At 26.0% G+C, this 16,723-nt stretch overlaps 1 protein-coding gene across 1 annotated transcript; it reads right to left on the reverse strand.

The window, feature by feature from the left end:
* Positions 1 to 678: 678 nt before the first annotated feature.
* LOC141529610 (prohormone-1) lies at positions 679 to 12,185 on the reverse strand. The gene is made up of 3 exons (XM_074246241.1): positions 12,016 to 12,185; positions 7,679 to 7,828; positions 679 to 1,116 (listed from the first exon to the last, which is right to left on the reverse strand). The coding sequence occupies exons 2-3, from the start codon at positions 7,781 to 7,783 to the stop codon at positions 955 to 957; spliced, it is 267 nt and encodes an 88-aa protein (XP_074102342.1). The 5' UTR covers positions 7,784 to 7,828; positions 12,016 to 12,185; the 3' UTR covers positions 679 to 954.
* Between the last annotated feature and the right edge of the window lie 4,538 nt (positions 12,186 to 16,723).

Consider the following 16,723-nt stretch of genomic DNA (forward strand, 5'->3'; position numbering starts at 1 on the left):
TTCTTATATGACAGCGGAAAAAGCTGCCGGTACCCGTAGAGTCAAAATAACTCAATTATTTTTTCCGATACAAAAGATAATTAATCGTCTTACTTCTCGATTTATACTTTGATTTTTTTTCTTCTTGATAATTATGAACGTAAACTATTATATAAACAATAATTTATAACTTTATCCCCTGGGGTATTATCAGTGGTAGTAGTTAGTATTACTTAATCCTAATTACCAGATCACTCAGTCAGTTTTATATATATATATATATATATATATATATATATATATATATATATATATATATATATATATATATATATATATATATATATATATATATATATATATATATATATATATATATATATGTGTGTGTGTGTGTGTGTGTGTGTGTGTGTGTGTGTGTGTGTGTGTGTGTGTGTGTGTGTGTGTGTGTATTTTATTTTAAAAAATTAACGTTACATAAATCCAGACCAACTTTTATCTTATACAATGTTTAAATAAAACTTTTGAACTATAAATACTTTAACTTTGTTTTATATAATAATTGTAATAATAATAATAATAATAATAATAAATATAGTATAATATATCCTCCTATGTTAATTAAAATAATTCTGAAGCTGGTCTAAGTAAAACTCAGTTAGAGATTGTTTATAAATAAATTACTCAAGACCAAGAAGGTAACATTCATATTCATATATTATTATATTTATATTAATATATATTCACATTTATATAGGAAACATCAATGTAATATATTCAACATATATATATTTGATTTGATAATTAAATTTGTGCCGTAAATTTAAATTTTGGCGAGGTCTAAATTTTCTAAGTCCACCGATTAATTTTCGACGGATTACAGAACTACATCTAGGAGGTAGAGTGAATAAGACAAATATATTAATCAAGTTATGATTATTATATATGTATATATATAGTAAGCTAATTGGTGTCTTAACCGAAGCATGATACTGCGTTGAAAGCGCACTGTTTCCAATATGTGCGCTTACGCTGCAAGTCACCGATGTCCATCTGATTGCGAAGACGCTTTACGATCTGCTTTGTGAAGAGGTAATTTATCAAAGCTGTGTCCATGGTTCCGTCGTCATCGACCAGCTGGAAATTTTATAGTTTGTTAAAAAAGGTTTTTTTAGTGAAAGAAAAAAATTGTTAGAAATTTTAACTCCACACAATAAAAAGATAAAGTACAATTTTATAACTGGATTTTCTTTGAAAAATTTTTAAACACAATTTTTTTTTAATTCAATACTTGAATATTCTTGTTCTTATTAAAATTCTGAAGCACAATCGAAAGTTTTACAGACGTGCTAATTTTTATCTACAAATCAATTTCAAATTTGGGTTTATCTCAAAACTAATTTATATTTGTGTCAAAATATGAATTTCAATCTTAAATTCATTCTTTTGCACGGGCAACCGAATTAATTGAGTAATTACTAAAATTTTTCAGAATTTTGTACTTGTATTATTTAATATATAATTATTAAATTATAAATTTAAATTAATTAATTATTACTTGGAAATTGCTGTTTTACATGCTGTCAAAGGCTGTCGAAGGACTGGCGCCGAAAATCAACGAACCCAGCCTGAGGAGCTAAGTGACTTTGAGTGCCAATCTCCGGGATTAAGTACCGATCAGTATAGTTTTAATTATAATTCAATATTATCTTTGTTTATTTTAAATTATTTAAAAATAAATTTTATAATTTTGTTACCGTATTTTGTATTTTTAAGAGAACTTAGTGGTAAAAAATTGTACTATGTGGAATTTTGTTCCTTGAAAAATTAGGTTCGACAAAGTAAAATTTTTATAGATTTTAAAATATTCAAATACTTCTATCTTCGAAACTAAGCTTTTTAGCAATATTAATTCATAAGTCAATTTTATAAGAAATAGAACTTATTACACATTAAAAAATTTTGTGTTATATATTGAATATTTTTTTGTGTTATTTGAAAAGAATTAACATAAACAAGTGTTAAATTTACACATACAAGTGTTAAATATTTAACACAAAAATTTTTAGCTTAATTCTCTGGATAACTTCAAAAATATTAGGTATGAGTCAAGAAATTAACTTTAAAAAATAATATAATTCATGTGAGATAAGTTGAAGTAAAATTGTTGAAGCCTCTTTGGAAGAACATTGGATTTGCTCCAAATAACAGATTCCATCAATATGATCGGTCAAAACCACACGGAGTTGTGAAAATTAAAAAAAAAAATTGACTTGAAAATCATGCTTTTAAATTGAAAAAATTTCAATGTAAAAGAAGAAATACTTAAAATTAAAAATAAAGAGTCAATTTTTAAAATCTTTTTTTTTTTTTTTTTTCCGATGTTCAGGCTAATATTTTACGGTGTCAGCGAGAAAAACAATTTATGTACCTTAGAATAGTTATTATTGAGTAAAAATTTCCGGTAATTTTTTCAGAGTTATTTTGAAGAAATATTAATTGACTATCATTTACTATAAATCAATTATTATTTATCATAGTTTAGTTTTTCTGTGTATTTTTCTCACTTAAAAAATTTGATAAAAGAGCATTTTATAACAAAAAATAATGAAAGATTTAAATATCAAAAGACAAATAATATAAAATACATCCATTGAATGTAAAAAAGCTTTGATCATCCTTCCAGTGACCTAACGAAAGATAATAACAATCTTGAATAGAATCTCTGATTATTTTGTTTCGATCAGTGACATGCTTTTAACGAATGATGTCCCAAAAATAAAATAAATAATCCACAAAGTCCATCAAAGATCTTACTTAGATATCCCTCGGTCACTGTCATTTAATTTCCTTCAGCGGGGCGGCTGTTTCAGATGTTTGTTATAATAATACTCGACTGCCGATCAACCGATAGGAATAAAAAAAAAAAAAAGTCTATTTTTATACGGAAAAATAACATTAAAAAGTAAAAGGGTAGAAGTCAGGACTAGTGACGACTCAGATCTGAATAAATGTATAAGCTTCAGTGGGTTTGTATTTTGATATTTTTTTTTTGTAATGTGAAGCGGAAGCCGAACGAATGAAGAAAATATGGACAGGAGATAGGGGGAAATTGATGGATTAGTAATGAGAAGGCAGGGTAGCCAAGTCATAGACAATTATGGAAGGATCAACAATTATATTCTTTGAAGGAACATCAAACATTTTTATTTACGTGATCTGTAATCAATTTTTATTTTTAAGAATTAAAATTAAAATTACGTTCGAGTGATTAAATTTTGTTGGTACAATCGATAATTTTATTTTTTCTTGAGAACAATCGAACTTTTAAAAAGTGTAATTGTAACAATGGTCGACAAATTGTGCGTCAGTGCGTGGAACCACATACTCCGGACAATACTGGATTTTGCTTCCGGAGGGTTTATTCAATTAACGAGCTGTCATATGCAGTATTGTAAAGTCACCGTATACTTTTCCGATAGTTGTGTTAAAAATTAAACTCACTGATATTTTTAAATTAATTCTGTTAAGGTAAATTAATTAATATTGTACACAGAAAAAAAAAATTTACTTGAATCAAGTTAATTTTTTTTTCAGTGTATAGAAAAAGAAAATAATATGTAAATTAATGAATAAGAACAAATTGAACTTTTTTAGGACAGAGAATATTTATTATTTATTTTATTTGGGGAAAATAAATTACTGGTATTTTTTTCAAGGATCAGAGGATTATTGTAAGGATTGAAGTCTTCATTTTTGTATCGGTATTTTTAGGACGGGACTAGTTTGAAGCAGTGGACTAGCTGTAATGCTGTTTCCTGACAGAAAACTGAATGGGGTGATAAAAAACAAATAAACTGCTAAAATCGATAAATCACTCGTGACATTATGAATTTTGCAGATAATATGATTGTTAATCAATATTTCAATTTTGAAGGTAATTTAGTTTTTTGACATTTTGATGTAATATAGTTGAGAAAAGTGAGTGGATGAAATTTAATGAACCTGAAGTTAATTGAAATTTTATAACTTTGATTTTTTCTAACGAAAAATTTTGCAAAAAAACTTTTAATCAATAAATTTTGAAGCTTTCTTATATTTAAGTATTTTATTATTTTTAATTATAAAAAGTTCTTTTATAAATACATTATTAAGAATTTTTTATTGACGTTGAGTTTCTATTTCATCTTAAAAAAATCCTGGTGAAGTTGTTGTCAATTTATACTGTTTGGAAAGTTAGCTTGACTTAATACAAAAAGTCTTGAAAAAGATTAACACAAGGAAAACAATAAATTTCTTAGGAAAAGAAAAAAAAATTTTTGAGCCAAGAAATTTTGTTTTAAAGCAAGAATTTTTTCTATTGACTCAAGAAATATATTGTCTTTCTTATTGTAAGATTTTTTTCTCTTGAGTCAAGTGAATCTTTCTATCTGTGTAACAATTAAAAAAGTTGAAAAACTAAACTATGGTAAATTATTATGAATTTATAATTTCATATCATTCTCACCAATAGTCAATTTATGATGAAAAGTATTTAGATTGCATTCGAAAATGCTCTATCTCTAGATACATAATTAAGAAATGACCTTGTATCTTGTAAAATATTGATATTTTTAAAGATATAAGCTCATCCTGATGTTACACTCATCGAGACCTTTCATTTAAGTATCCACATGCATTTTGATATATTTTTCATATATACAAAATATATATATATATATATATATATATATATATATATATATATATATATATATATATATATATATATATATGAAAAATTGATGTGGGTACTCAAATGAAAGGTCTTGATGAGTGTAACATCAGGATGAGCTTATATCTTTAAAATATATATTATATATATGTATACATGAAAAATATATCAAAAATGCATGTGGGTACTCAAATGAAAACTCTTGATGAATGAAACATCGGGATGAGCTTATATCTTTAAAAATTTCAATAGTTAAAAAAGTACAGTACAATTGAACAAAATTCATTATTTAATAAAGCAAAATTTTATTTTTTTATAGTTCACAAGTCACGGCGGTCACATAGTTTTTTCATGCCAGCCACATAGAAAAAACGGTTTTTTCTCGGGACGTCCTTACATTTCTATATATGAATTTAATATTTTAATTTAGTCAACGTCAACATTTTCAAGTTTGAAACGATTATTTTTAAAGAATAAGGGTCGTTATTTACTATACTAACCACCATAATTCACTTTTTTCAAAATTAAATTATAAATGTTGGCTTTTATACTTTTTTGAATTATATGTTTCGTAATATATAATGTTACGCCACCCCGAAGTCCAATTTAATATTTGAAATATTAAAAAAAAACCAGAATTTTATTATTTATTTTTTTCTGTGTGGGCTTTGAATATTTAACAGCAATTCAATAGCAATTTCAAAATTTAATTCTTACCATAGATGTTCAGCTAGAAATTTAAATAACTCGAGTTAAAGTATATTGTAGATAAAAAAACATCCATAAATTTTTGAATATTTCAGGATTAGAAATTTATGCAAGTGAAAAAAATTAAATTCTAAAATGTAACTATAAAAAGAAAAAATCCAATTATGTGAAATTTCAATTATAAAATTTGATAAAAAATTTTCACCAATTATATCACCGCTTACTAATTAAAAGTTTAATCGAAAGATAAATGATCCAATTATAACCCTGGAAATAATGATAATTATCTCAATAATTTTATTCAATAGCTCCGAGTGTAGCGATGAAAAAAATCGGTTTTACTTAAAAAAAAAAAAATTCTGTTTGATGTCAATTTAATTGAGAACGGAAAAAGCTCGTTTTATTCATTTTCTAGTGCTGTTTCAGTCCATAACAAATGTCACCCGGCTTAACCAAATGGTTTTTTTTAAAACAAACCAGCTTACATTCCAAGTACTAAACAAAACTCTACACGCAAATCCTCGAGAAATGAATTATGTAAATCCGTATAAAATTACGGAAATCATATAATATAAAAGTCTACATAAATATTATAATTCAAAAAGTTGATTTTTTTGCTGTAGTTAAAAAACAAGAGGAAAATATTTAACCAGCTTTTTTTAGATTGCAATGCAAAAAAGTACGCCGCGTGGTTCATGTATCATAAGGCTTTTTTAAATGCAAATGTAAGGCAACCACCTGTCGCCCGAGTTTCAGAATTTTAAAATATCAAGCGGTTTTTCATATAAATTTATAGCGGTAAATTATAACTTTTACAAGTTCAATAGCAATAATAAAATTGATTTATTAACTATGTAGTGTTGTAGTTAATCGATTCCGAAAATTCGATTTTTTTTTTTTTTTTTTTTTACTTTTTTCGAATGTATATTTACTTAGAACTCCCGGTGGTGTGTTAACTGTTTCGGGCAAAAGCACAACGCAAATTAAATTTTAGTATGATTTTTTATTTAAAGAAACTTAAAATAATCCTGAAGTTAGCAGTCAGCTGTCAATTTAAAAATTTTTTTTAACAAATTAATTACAATAAAAAAATGCTTCTAAAAATTTTCACTTGTCATTTTTATTAATTTTCCCATGTGAAAATTTTTAATTAAATTTTTTTTTTTTAATTTATGTAAAATGGTTAAAAACTGTACAACGTGAACTAATAAATAATAAATAATAAAATTTTTTTTTAATAATTCAATTGCTATAAAATTCCAAAAAATTTTCAATATCTGTCAAATTCAGTGTTATAACTTAAAACGCGTTTTTTTAAAAAAACTATGTTGTCACGTACAGCCAATACGATTTTTCCGGAACCCGTAGGCCGATCTTTCTGAAATTTTAATTACATATTCTAAACATAAATACTCACAAAAAATAGACTACTATCATGCTAAAATATTGATTTTTGCTATTTTTTTTTTTTTTTTTTTTTTTACAAACAGCGAAAAAAAATTAATTTTTTCTGTTTTTGTTACTTAAAATTAACAATAACTCTTTTAAATTAATATTGATAGTTTATTTTGTAGCCATTGTGATGCCGAATCTAAAACACTTCGGTTTCTTTGTTTCACATGAGCCGTTGCCGAGATATTGTGTAACCGACTTACCTCTAAATTATGGCATTCTATTTAAGTACGAATTTTTTGTAAAAAGACTGAAAAAAATTTTATTTTTGTAATTTAAGACTTTATTTATTTTTTCTGACTACTTTTATAAATATATCTTTCATAGCAAGCTCATGAGAAATTCTCAAAAATGAACTTTTTTTTTTAACCGACGAACTAGACTAAACTCTTAAACGTATTAATTTTCAGATTGGTTTATTCCGATGAGATGATTGATGAAAATTAGATTTGACAGGTGTGATATGATTGTGTTACTTGCGTAAGACCGAAAATTGTTAATATAATTTCACCCCACATTTTTCAAGTGTCAAAATTTGGGCGAATCTAGACCGATTTATCATGGAGCCTATGGATTATTTTTCGTAATGATTTTCAGGCTGTCAAGGTTAGGTGAGACTCGGGAATTATTGTGTCACCTCGGAATAACCGATGGAAATAAACAACTGCTATATCAATAGTATAGGTCGAGCTAAAAAATTAATCGGTAAAAATTTTGGAAGCGACGTTCCTATTCAACAAATAATATCTGAGTGAGAGAAAGATGAAAGGAAAAATAATTTATTATAAATAATGGGTAGAGCTTAATAGATGCGTGTTTACTCACGTCAAGCTCATTCAGATATCGTTCCTTGTTTGCCGGAAGAGCTGCACTCCACCCCACCAGGATTAGCACCGCGATCGCAGCCAAAAATGTTATTCTAGACATCATTTTCCTTTGCCGGAATTACAAGTGAGTCTTAAGTTGATCAATTATCTGGAATTGTAATTGCAAAAAGTTTTTAGATCATTATTTATTTCTGGGAATTAAAAATAAAAAAATCAATTGAGGTGAAAGTCATTTAAAAAAATATTTATTAATAGTGGATTCGGTTAGGTTTGAGATGATAAATGTCATAATGATTTTTGAAAAATTAGGTTTGATGTTATTTTGACGGAGAATAATTTTTTTCTAAATATTTTACTTCTTAATTCATGTAAAAATTTGAACTCACAAAAATTTTTGGAGTAATTTTATTGATAAATTTAAAACTTGCTAACTTTTTCATTTTTACTTGAAATTCTTATGGTTAAAGTTTTTCCTGACTGCTTTTTTTTATTTTTGAAAAAATTTTTTTTCAAATTTAATTTTGTTTATTTACTTTACAAATTATTAAAATTCGTACAGATATTTTATCATTATGATAATGTCTCATAATAAAATAAACAATTAAAAGGCAAAATTTCAATTCTTGTAATTTGGAAGCTCCAAAATTTTTCTTGTGCAAATTTTTTTTTTAATAATAAATCAAATTTTGACTCTTTCTATCAACGATAAATTGAATCCAAATAAAATTATTGTTACAACACCTCAATAATCCCTTCACCAAAAAATTTTCCTTAATTCTTTACTTTTACAATTACAACAATGTGAACATTAATTTTATCGATGTTAGGATTACAATTAAAGAAAAAATTCAATTAAAAATGCTAAAAGCTGACACGTTGAGACTTCTTCATCCGTGTAAAAAAATCTTCGATTCATTGTCAATTTTATGTAAAATTCAAATTAAAAAAAAAATTTAATTTTAAAATAAAATTGACATTAAATTGTTCCAATTTTTCTGTAAAAATGTAAAAATAAAAATTTCATTTAATAAATTTTTTTGTACACGTTAAAGACGGATTGCAGATTTTATATAAATTTTATAGCGTTACTTTTCATTATTTGAATACACGGGAAAAAAATTGTAGGGAAAATTACAATGGTAACATCGTAATCCAAGACCATACTTGCAATACGGTCAATTTGATAATTTTACATTTTAAAATTTACGATGCCACATCGTAAAAATGCTTATAAAAATAGTAAATATCCGGATTTTTACGATATTACATCGTAAATTTCAAAATGTAAAATGATCAAAGTGACCATATTGCAAGTCTGATCCTGGATTATGATGTTATCATGGTAATTTTTTCTGCAATTTTTTGCCAGACTAGATTTAGCAATATCATTTTTCTACGCGTTTATTCCAAATTTTACTTACATATACATAGAAAAAAAATTTACTTAAATCAAGCAAATAATTTTGAAGAATTTCATCTTCTTGATTTGAATAGAAAAATTCTTAAAGCTAAGAATTTTTTTTTCTCCTCCGGGCGTAAAGCGTCAACTTTAGCCCCGCTGCGCTAAACGAAGTTTCCGCTTTACGCCTTCGTCGGGGAAAAAAATAGTATACACTCCTCGGGAAGTAAATAAGAAAGCCTCAGTTGCATGTGCTCTGAGATATTTCTTACTTTTCTTCTCTAGGGGTGTAATATACTATTCTTGGTTTAAGTAAATTTTACTTAATTCAAGAATTTTTCATCTTTATTTAGTGCAATGAAACTCTTCAAAATTATTTTGTCGGTTCAAGAATTTTTCTCTTGATTCAAATTAATTTTTTTTTCAGTGTATCAACGTTTTAATAAGACGTTGATACAAAATCATCTATTTTAGCCTCAAAATTGCATTACATATTTGCCTCATTAGTTTTATTTATAAAAAAATTCCATATAATCGCAACTCAAGCTTGAAGTATGAAAAAAAATTCATTAAATCCGACATACTGTTTTTTTTTTCTTCCAATTTATATCAGAAAATTAAAATGATTTCATGCCAAATTCATTACAAAGTATAATATTTGTTTAAAAATCTTAATTTTACACAAATTTCATGATAATTAAAAATTGTTTTTTTGCACACTATCATGCTAATGATTACTATCGCTTATTTTTAATGATCACTATCTGGTGATAATAGTAGTTTTCACCTTTATATATTTTACTTAGGGTGCTAACCATTACTATTTTTCCTGACATTTACAAATACATATTTTCCACGAATATCATTATTTAAAAAGGCCGAAATAATAAATGAATAATATTGATAAGAATAATATGTGACCTTTAAGATAAACGGAAGACATGAGTATAAAAAGGGAAGTAAATCCCGATCTAGAGGAAATTTTGATTCGATTATAACACATCCTGGTGTTATTTGATAAACATGGGAGCTTACTAGGCTTCCTTCGATGTGACAGCAGAAATTATAAATATAAAAGCATAAATTTAAAGGCAGCAGAGAGTTTAATTAAATAGTACGTTGTATGTAAAGCTCTGCGTAAATTCATTAATTAACGTTAACTGTTTTTGCGAATAAGTGAATTGAATTTAAAGCGGCATGGGTATAGTATGCATGTGCTATAAAGAGCATGGCGGAACAGATGAATTCGTCGAGACATGGAACAATGAATAGTGTTACTCGGGCATTGTCTGATATTGTAAGTCGATTCTCGTTACGTCCGGTTAATGTCCCATATAACGTTAATAGTGCGTGTACACAAGATACTAACTCCTATCCGATTCTGTTCCATGATACTGTGCCTCAGGATGCTTCGACGTTTTATGTCATGACCTGACACACATGTTTGTTATTAACTTCTCGGGATATTTAGATAAAATACACATTATATGGTAAATTTTATTGATATACATTTTTGTCACCGGTGTAAAAGATTTATGAAGATGTAGATATAACACGAATACTTTTGTTTTTAATGGTGCAATATTTACTAATGCCTACGCAAACAATTAATCCAGATTATCTGTCAGTTGGCATTAATGATACGTTATATTTATGCTACGAAATAATTGGTCGGCTCTAATGAGATATATTGTTAGTAGGTCAGAGTTTATGCACAGAATAAAAATTTTTTTTTTATATAATAAATTCAGGATTTGTGTTATTTTAAAAAGCTGATTTTTTTATTTGTAAAAAAATTGATGTATTGCAAAAATTTTGGGTACAGAAATTTATAATTCTTATAAAAATTATTTGTGTGAAATTATATTTTTAAGAATCAACAGATTTTTTATTTAAAAAAATATGAAATTTACTAAATTTTAAAAATACACAAAAATTCAAAAAAATTTTTTTCCATATAAATTTTCACATATTTACTTGATAAACATTTTGTATATTTTTGCCAAAAAAAAAAAAAAAAAAGTATAAATTTAAAGATTGAAATTTTTTTTCGTTATTTTAAAAATAATTAAAGGTAAAAAAAAAAAAATAAATAAAAATGTAGTAAATTTTAAATAGTGATACTAGAATTTTTCTATGAATCCGAATGTCATTTCAAATAATTAATTTATATAAACAGAGTGCGAAATGTCTACTAAGTGTCGCTTTGTGATAATTTAGGCAATCTGATAATTTTTATTTAATTTATATGTACTTTAAAAATAACTAGTTTTATTTTTATCATGAAAATTGAAGTATTTTTTAGGAATCAAAAAATTTTTGACGATTCCTTATAATATTGTTAAAGTTATGTTATTCAAAAAATATGAGAATTATAATTTTTTTCTTATGACACAAAATATGCAAAATTAAAAAAAGGAAAAATATAAACTTGTAGGTTTGAATAACGAAATTCGTAAATTTATTTGTTAAAAATTTTCTGAAGTGCTTACTGAGAAAATATTTTGACCTTCAAGAATTTGACTATCGTAAAATTTTAATAAGAAATCACAATTTTTTCTGGAGAAAATTGTTGGAGATAACATTTATAATTTATGAAAAAAATTATTTGAGTGATAAATAAATTTGGTTTAAAAATTTTGTATATTTTTAATGGAAAATTAATAAAAAATTATTGAGCAAAAAAAAATAAATTGACAAAATACACAACACCAAAAATACCAGGCAGAAAAAAAATTTGCGACTCAAATTTTGACAATTAAATTTATAATTACTATGGTGAAAATTTTAATAATTTAAGATTAGTAAGAAAAAAAAGGAGCAATCATGCTTGAAGTTTAAGCTTCTAAACATTGATAGCTTTACAAGATTGAAGGTGTATTGAAAGGAAATAATTAATATAAGGTTAATTGAGAGAGCTTAATGAAATGTCTTACCGAAAGTAAATGTTGGCGGTTATTGGTGGTGTCGGCTGTCGGTTGTTGGCTGTCGCGAACAGGTGGTGGATGGCGGAAGTCGGTGATAAATAAATATTGTTAGTGTGGAGGGAAGCAAATAAGCTGGCGTGTGATTATTGCCGTGGTAGAGTCGAGGGAGATGTGACTGAGCTTGCAAGCACGCGATCACTTTATATCCGAGCAGAAGCTACCGGCGCGTCCCGCGGGACGATCTCGGGCTGGGGGTTCGGGGTTGGTGGTGGCTGTGACGGAGATGCTGGCACAGCCACGGCGTTGGGTCGGTTGCTTGGTGGTGGGAAAACAAAATCTCATCAGTGACACATATTGTTTCATCCCTTGCTTCTACCACTTGCTGACAGATCAAACTTGCTCGCGACAGCAACAACCATAAGTATCTTGTCTTACATTTACTTCTATTTATTTTTAGATTTTTTTTTGTTTTTACCATTTTTAGAGTAAATTTTTATAAAATTTTTATTTTTCATTCTGACCTAATCGAAATTTCTAAAGTATTGTAATTTTAATTAAAATTTTATTCAACTATTAGTTTTTTAGATACAAATGGGACTTCATGTAAGGTTTCAGCCACAAAAATCGATAAATTAAGTTACTATTGAAAGTTTTTTTTTCCAACCTTTTTTATAGAGTATACTCTTTGGTGGATTGAAGAGAAAACCTGGGTTAATTTTTAAAAATTCCATTTCATGAAAATTTATAGATTTGAAATATTGACTTTTGATTAACAATTTTTAGGTGATGCATACATTTTACATCATCGGTTATTTTTTTCCATTATGTATATTGAAATCAGAAAAAAAGTTTGAAAGAAAAAATTTTTTGTCGGTGTCTCATTTTTTTTTAATTTTAACGATTTTTGGGTAAATTCAATTTATTTCTATCATTAATTTGCTGAAAAGTAAATCATGTGGAAAAAAAATTTTATGGATAAGTCAATTTTTCGATTTTTTATGGCTGAAAATAAGTAGCGCCTCATTTTCATATCCTACAAAAATTTTTGAATCAAGTTAGATTTACTTAGCCCAAGAAAAATTTCTCAATTCAATAATTTTTCTACTTAAATTAAATCAAAACAAAACTCTTTGAAATGCTTTTCTTGGTCTGAGAATTTTTCTCTTCAGAAAGCATAAATTTTATTTTTTTGTCAGTATAAAATTACCAATTACCGTAAATGATAACAAATATTTTGTTATAAACATTCAAGCGTTTAGTAAATGAAATCAAATACATTTTTAATAGGTAAAGATCAAAGTTATGCATTGAAAAAAATTAAAGTTTCAACTATTGATGGATGACAGGTATTTTATTTTCGCAACGTAGAAAACTTTTAAACTGTCATTTTCTTAGAATACAAGCGAAAAATATAAAACAGAGTATCAATCACATTAAAAATTGTAAAAAAATTTATATTCTCGCTTTTGCATTCCTCTTTCGTCTGACCATCCTCAGTATTTTACGCAACGAAAACATCAAATTTATACCCGACATTCTATCGAAATTTTTCCCCGACGGATGTCTACTGTATATAAAGAAGTCACGTAATAACAAATAACAAGCTTTTCGATTAACTCGCGCAACACTAATACAATTTTTGTCTTTCATTAACTTTCTGTCTTCATAATCAACAACCTTGAAGTATTGAATTGAGTAATTTATTCACGGCGATAGAGAAAATATAGATAATATACATGTAATTTATTGATAAAATTCAATATCTCGATCGTGTTTGAAGCAACAAAATTTATTTGAGATGTTAAATTGGTTACTAATCAATTACTCTAATTAGAATTTTGTTACTTGATTAGATATTCCGAGCAATCATTAATAATGCCAGTCAATGCTGGATTGTGGTAATGCTAAATTTACAGACGTGAGATTACAATTTAAAATTTAAATTGTATCAAAATTTACGTAAAATAAAAAACATTTAGTAGCCCAAAAATTTTTCTGCTTGAATCAAATTAATCAAACTTTTTTTGAATCAAGTTAATTTTTTTCTAAGCGCGCGAAAAAAAATCTTTACTAAAAAAAAAAATAATTATTTAATAATTTAAAAAATTTTTTAAGAATTTCTAAACTATTTATTATTTCTTCTTCTTAAGTGAAAAAAAAAAACCAACTGACAAAGACATTTACAACACGGAAATAAAAAAAGTATGTATTAGCTTTTATTACAAAAATGACCATCAGGAGACAAGGTAATACGAAGCTACAAACTATAAACTTTAGAAACTTCAAAGAAGAATAAGAAGAAAATATTGTTAAAAAAAAGAGTGTTTTTCTTCAGAAGTAACAGAGTACTGACCGAGTTTTGTTACAATCAAAATACGTATTCTGTTTACGACAATACGTATTGTAACGATCATATAAATACCCGCATACATAACGTGTATTCAGTGTAGCATGGTATTCTCAGTGCATCAATACAAGTTTTGCTGTCGAAACAAAAAATACTGTGGCTTATTTTCCGTATTGTTTTATCATTTTGATTAACATAAAGATTAATCTCTTACTATTCAAAGGGATTAAAGGGGTCTATCCACTTACATAGAGAAAAAGGTTTACTTGAGTCGAAGAAAATTAATGAGAAAGATCAAACTGGTCTGGGCTCAAGTTAAATTTATATTGGAGCAAAAAATTTTCTTTGCTTAAGAAAATTTGATTTCACCCACGATAATTGTTGTTGTGGTATTGCATAAATATTCTCTAAAGACAAAAAAGTTTTTTTTTTTTCAGTTAAATATATATATATATATTTTTTTTTTATCAAGCTGTCCAAAAATAAACGATTTTTCAAAATTTTTTTTTAAATAGATCCTTTTATTTGTAATAATAATAATAATAATAATAATAATAATAATCTGTCAAGATCTTGTAGACGTTCTTTGAGAGGTCCTGCAAAAAAAGGTGCCTTGCAGTAAGCACAAGGGAAAGGAATAATAAACAATAAAATATTTTTAACAAAATGACAGTTTCACGAAGCATTTTCGATTTTTTATAAAAATATTAAATATTTGTTAGTATCATTAATATTTTTATCAATTACTGATAAACATAATCAAGAAAATTGTATCAAAATTAAAGATTAAAAAAAGTAATTTGTTTTAATTCTAAGTTTGTATGACCCTTAAGATAACAATTCACTCTTTTGAGGTAAAAGATTCAAAATTACAAAGCTGAAAATTGACCCTTGAAATTTCTTTTATCATATCAGTAGATTTCAACTGTTGAATTCTCGAGATTTACATTGAACAAAAAACAAAAGTTCCGCTTCATATTCTTCCAAGAAGACAGGACAATACAAGTCAAAATCACTCAAGGGAGCTTATACATTTCTTATTGACCTCGATAATCATATGCAATGTCTGACGAAACAATAATTTTCCATTTTCTTGATGAAATACTATTTACACAATTGATTCTTTATTTTATAAGAAAAAACGATCATTGTAATAATATTGAACAAAAGATAATAATAATAATGATAATAAAGAATTAGTAAATGAGTAGACATAGATAAAAACTTGGATGATTTGATTGGATATCTGGGTGCTTGATAAAATATTAGCATTAAATTAAAAAATAATTAAATCACATTATTTTCATTCTCCATTAAAAATATCGTTCCCGGGCACATCCTAGAATTTTAAACTGTAAACTATGAGCTGGAGTCTTTATGAGTATATTATGCAGCTATTAAATTAACAAGGTATTTTGAATATATTTGTCTTTAGAATAAATATTATTAACCGTAATTCTATTACCTCACATAAAATTCAATTTAACGTGGATTTTAAGGGGTTGCATGCAGTCAGAGGCGTGAAAAAATCTGCGCTAAATTATTTTTAACTTGTTTAATGTTTTTAATTTTCCGATCAAAATTATTTCGTGAGAATTTTTTGTATTATCCAACAGGAAAATTTATCATTAAAATTTAATAAAGATTAGAAAATATGCTCTCGCGAAGTTTATGTAGATTTACTTATCTTGTATAGTATTTTTTTGCGAGTGACGGGTTAATTCTGATCTAAGAGTGCCTCTAACAAAAATTCTAAAAATTAAAGTTTCAAAAAAAATTTTTATAGAACAAAATTCTAAATATTAATTTTTAAGTTTCACAATGTACTTCTCACACAGTAAAAAATTTTGCAATGAAAAATTTTTTGATACAATGACGCAAAATTTTTTACTGTTTACAGAGTTAGTAAAAATTATATTTCAAAACTGTAATTTTTCCATTTTCTTCAAGGGAACTTAATTATTTAAATTTATAAACTGTAAAGAGTCAATTGTTCTTTTTAGAGAAACTAAACCTCGACTGATTATTTTGATTAGAAAAAATGAGCTACCATGAACTTAAGTCAGATTTAATCTAATCTTGGTCTTAAATATTTACCAAAAATTTTTCAACCCAAAATTATCAGAAAAATTGTGCTTAAATGCTTCTTAAATATTTTCTATCCATGCATTGTATTGCATTTACAAAAAAACATAAAAAAATGAACAATTAAAAAAAAAAGAATTATCACAATTTTAACAAATTTTCAAAAAAATTTATAAATAAAAAAAAAGTTGAATATCACAATTTTCAAAAAAATTATATAATCTGAAATTCTACTGAGTATAATTCAAATTGTACGGGATATTTTTTCGGATTATATCCATTGTA

This window comes from Cotesia typhae, unplaced genomic scaffold, assembly GCF_013202065.1.
Source record: "Cotesia typhae breed Kobodo isofemale line unplaced genomic scaffold, CoteBio_Ctyphae contig_48, whole genome shotgun sequence".
Classification (NCBI taxonomy): Eukaryota; Metazoa; Arthropoda; class Insecta; order Hymenoptera; family Braconidae; genus Cotesia; species Cotesia typhae.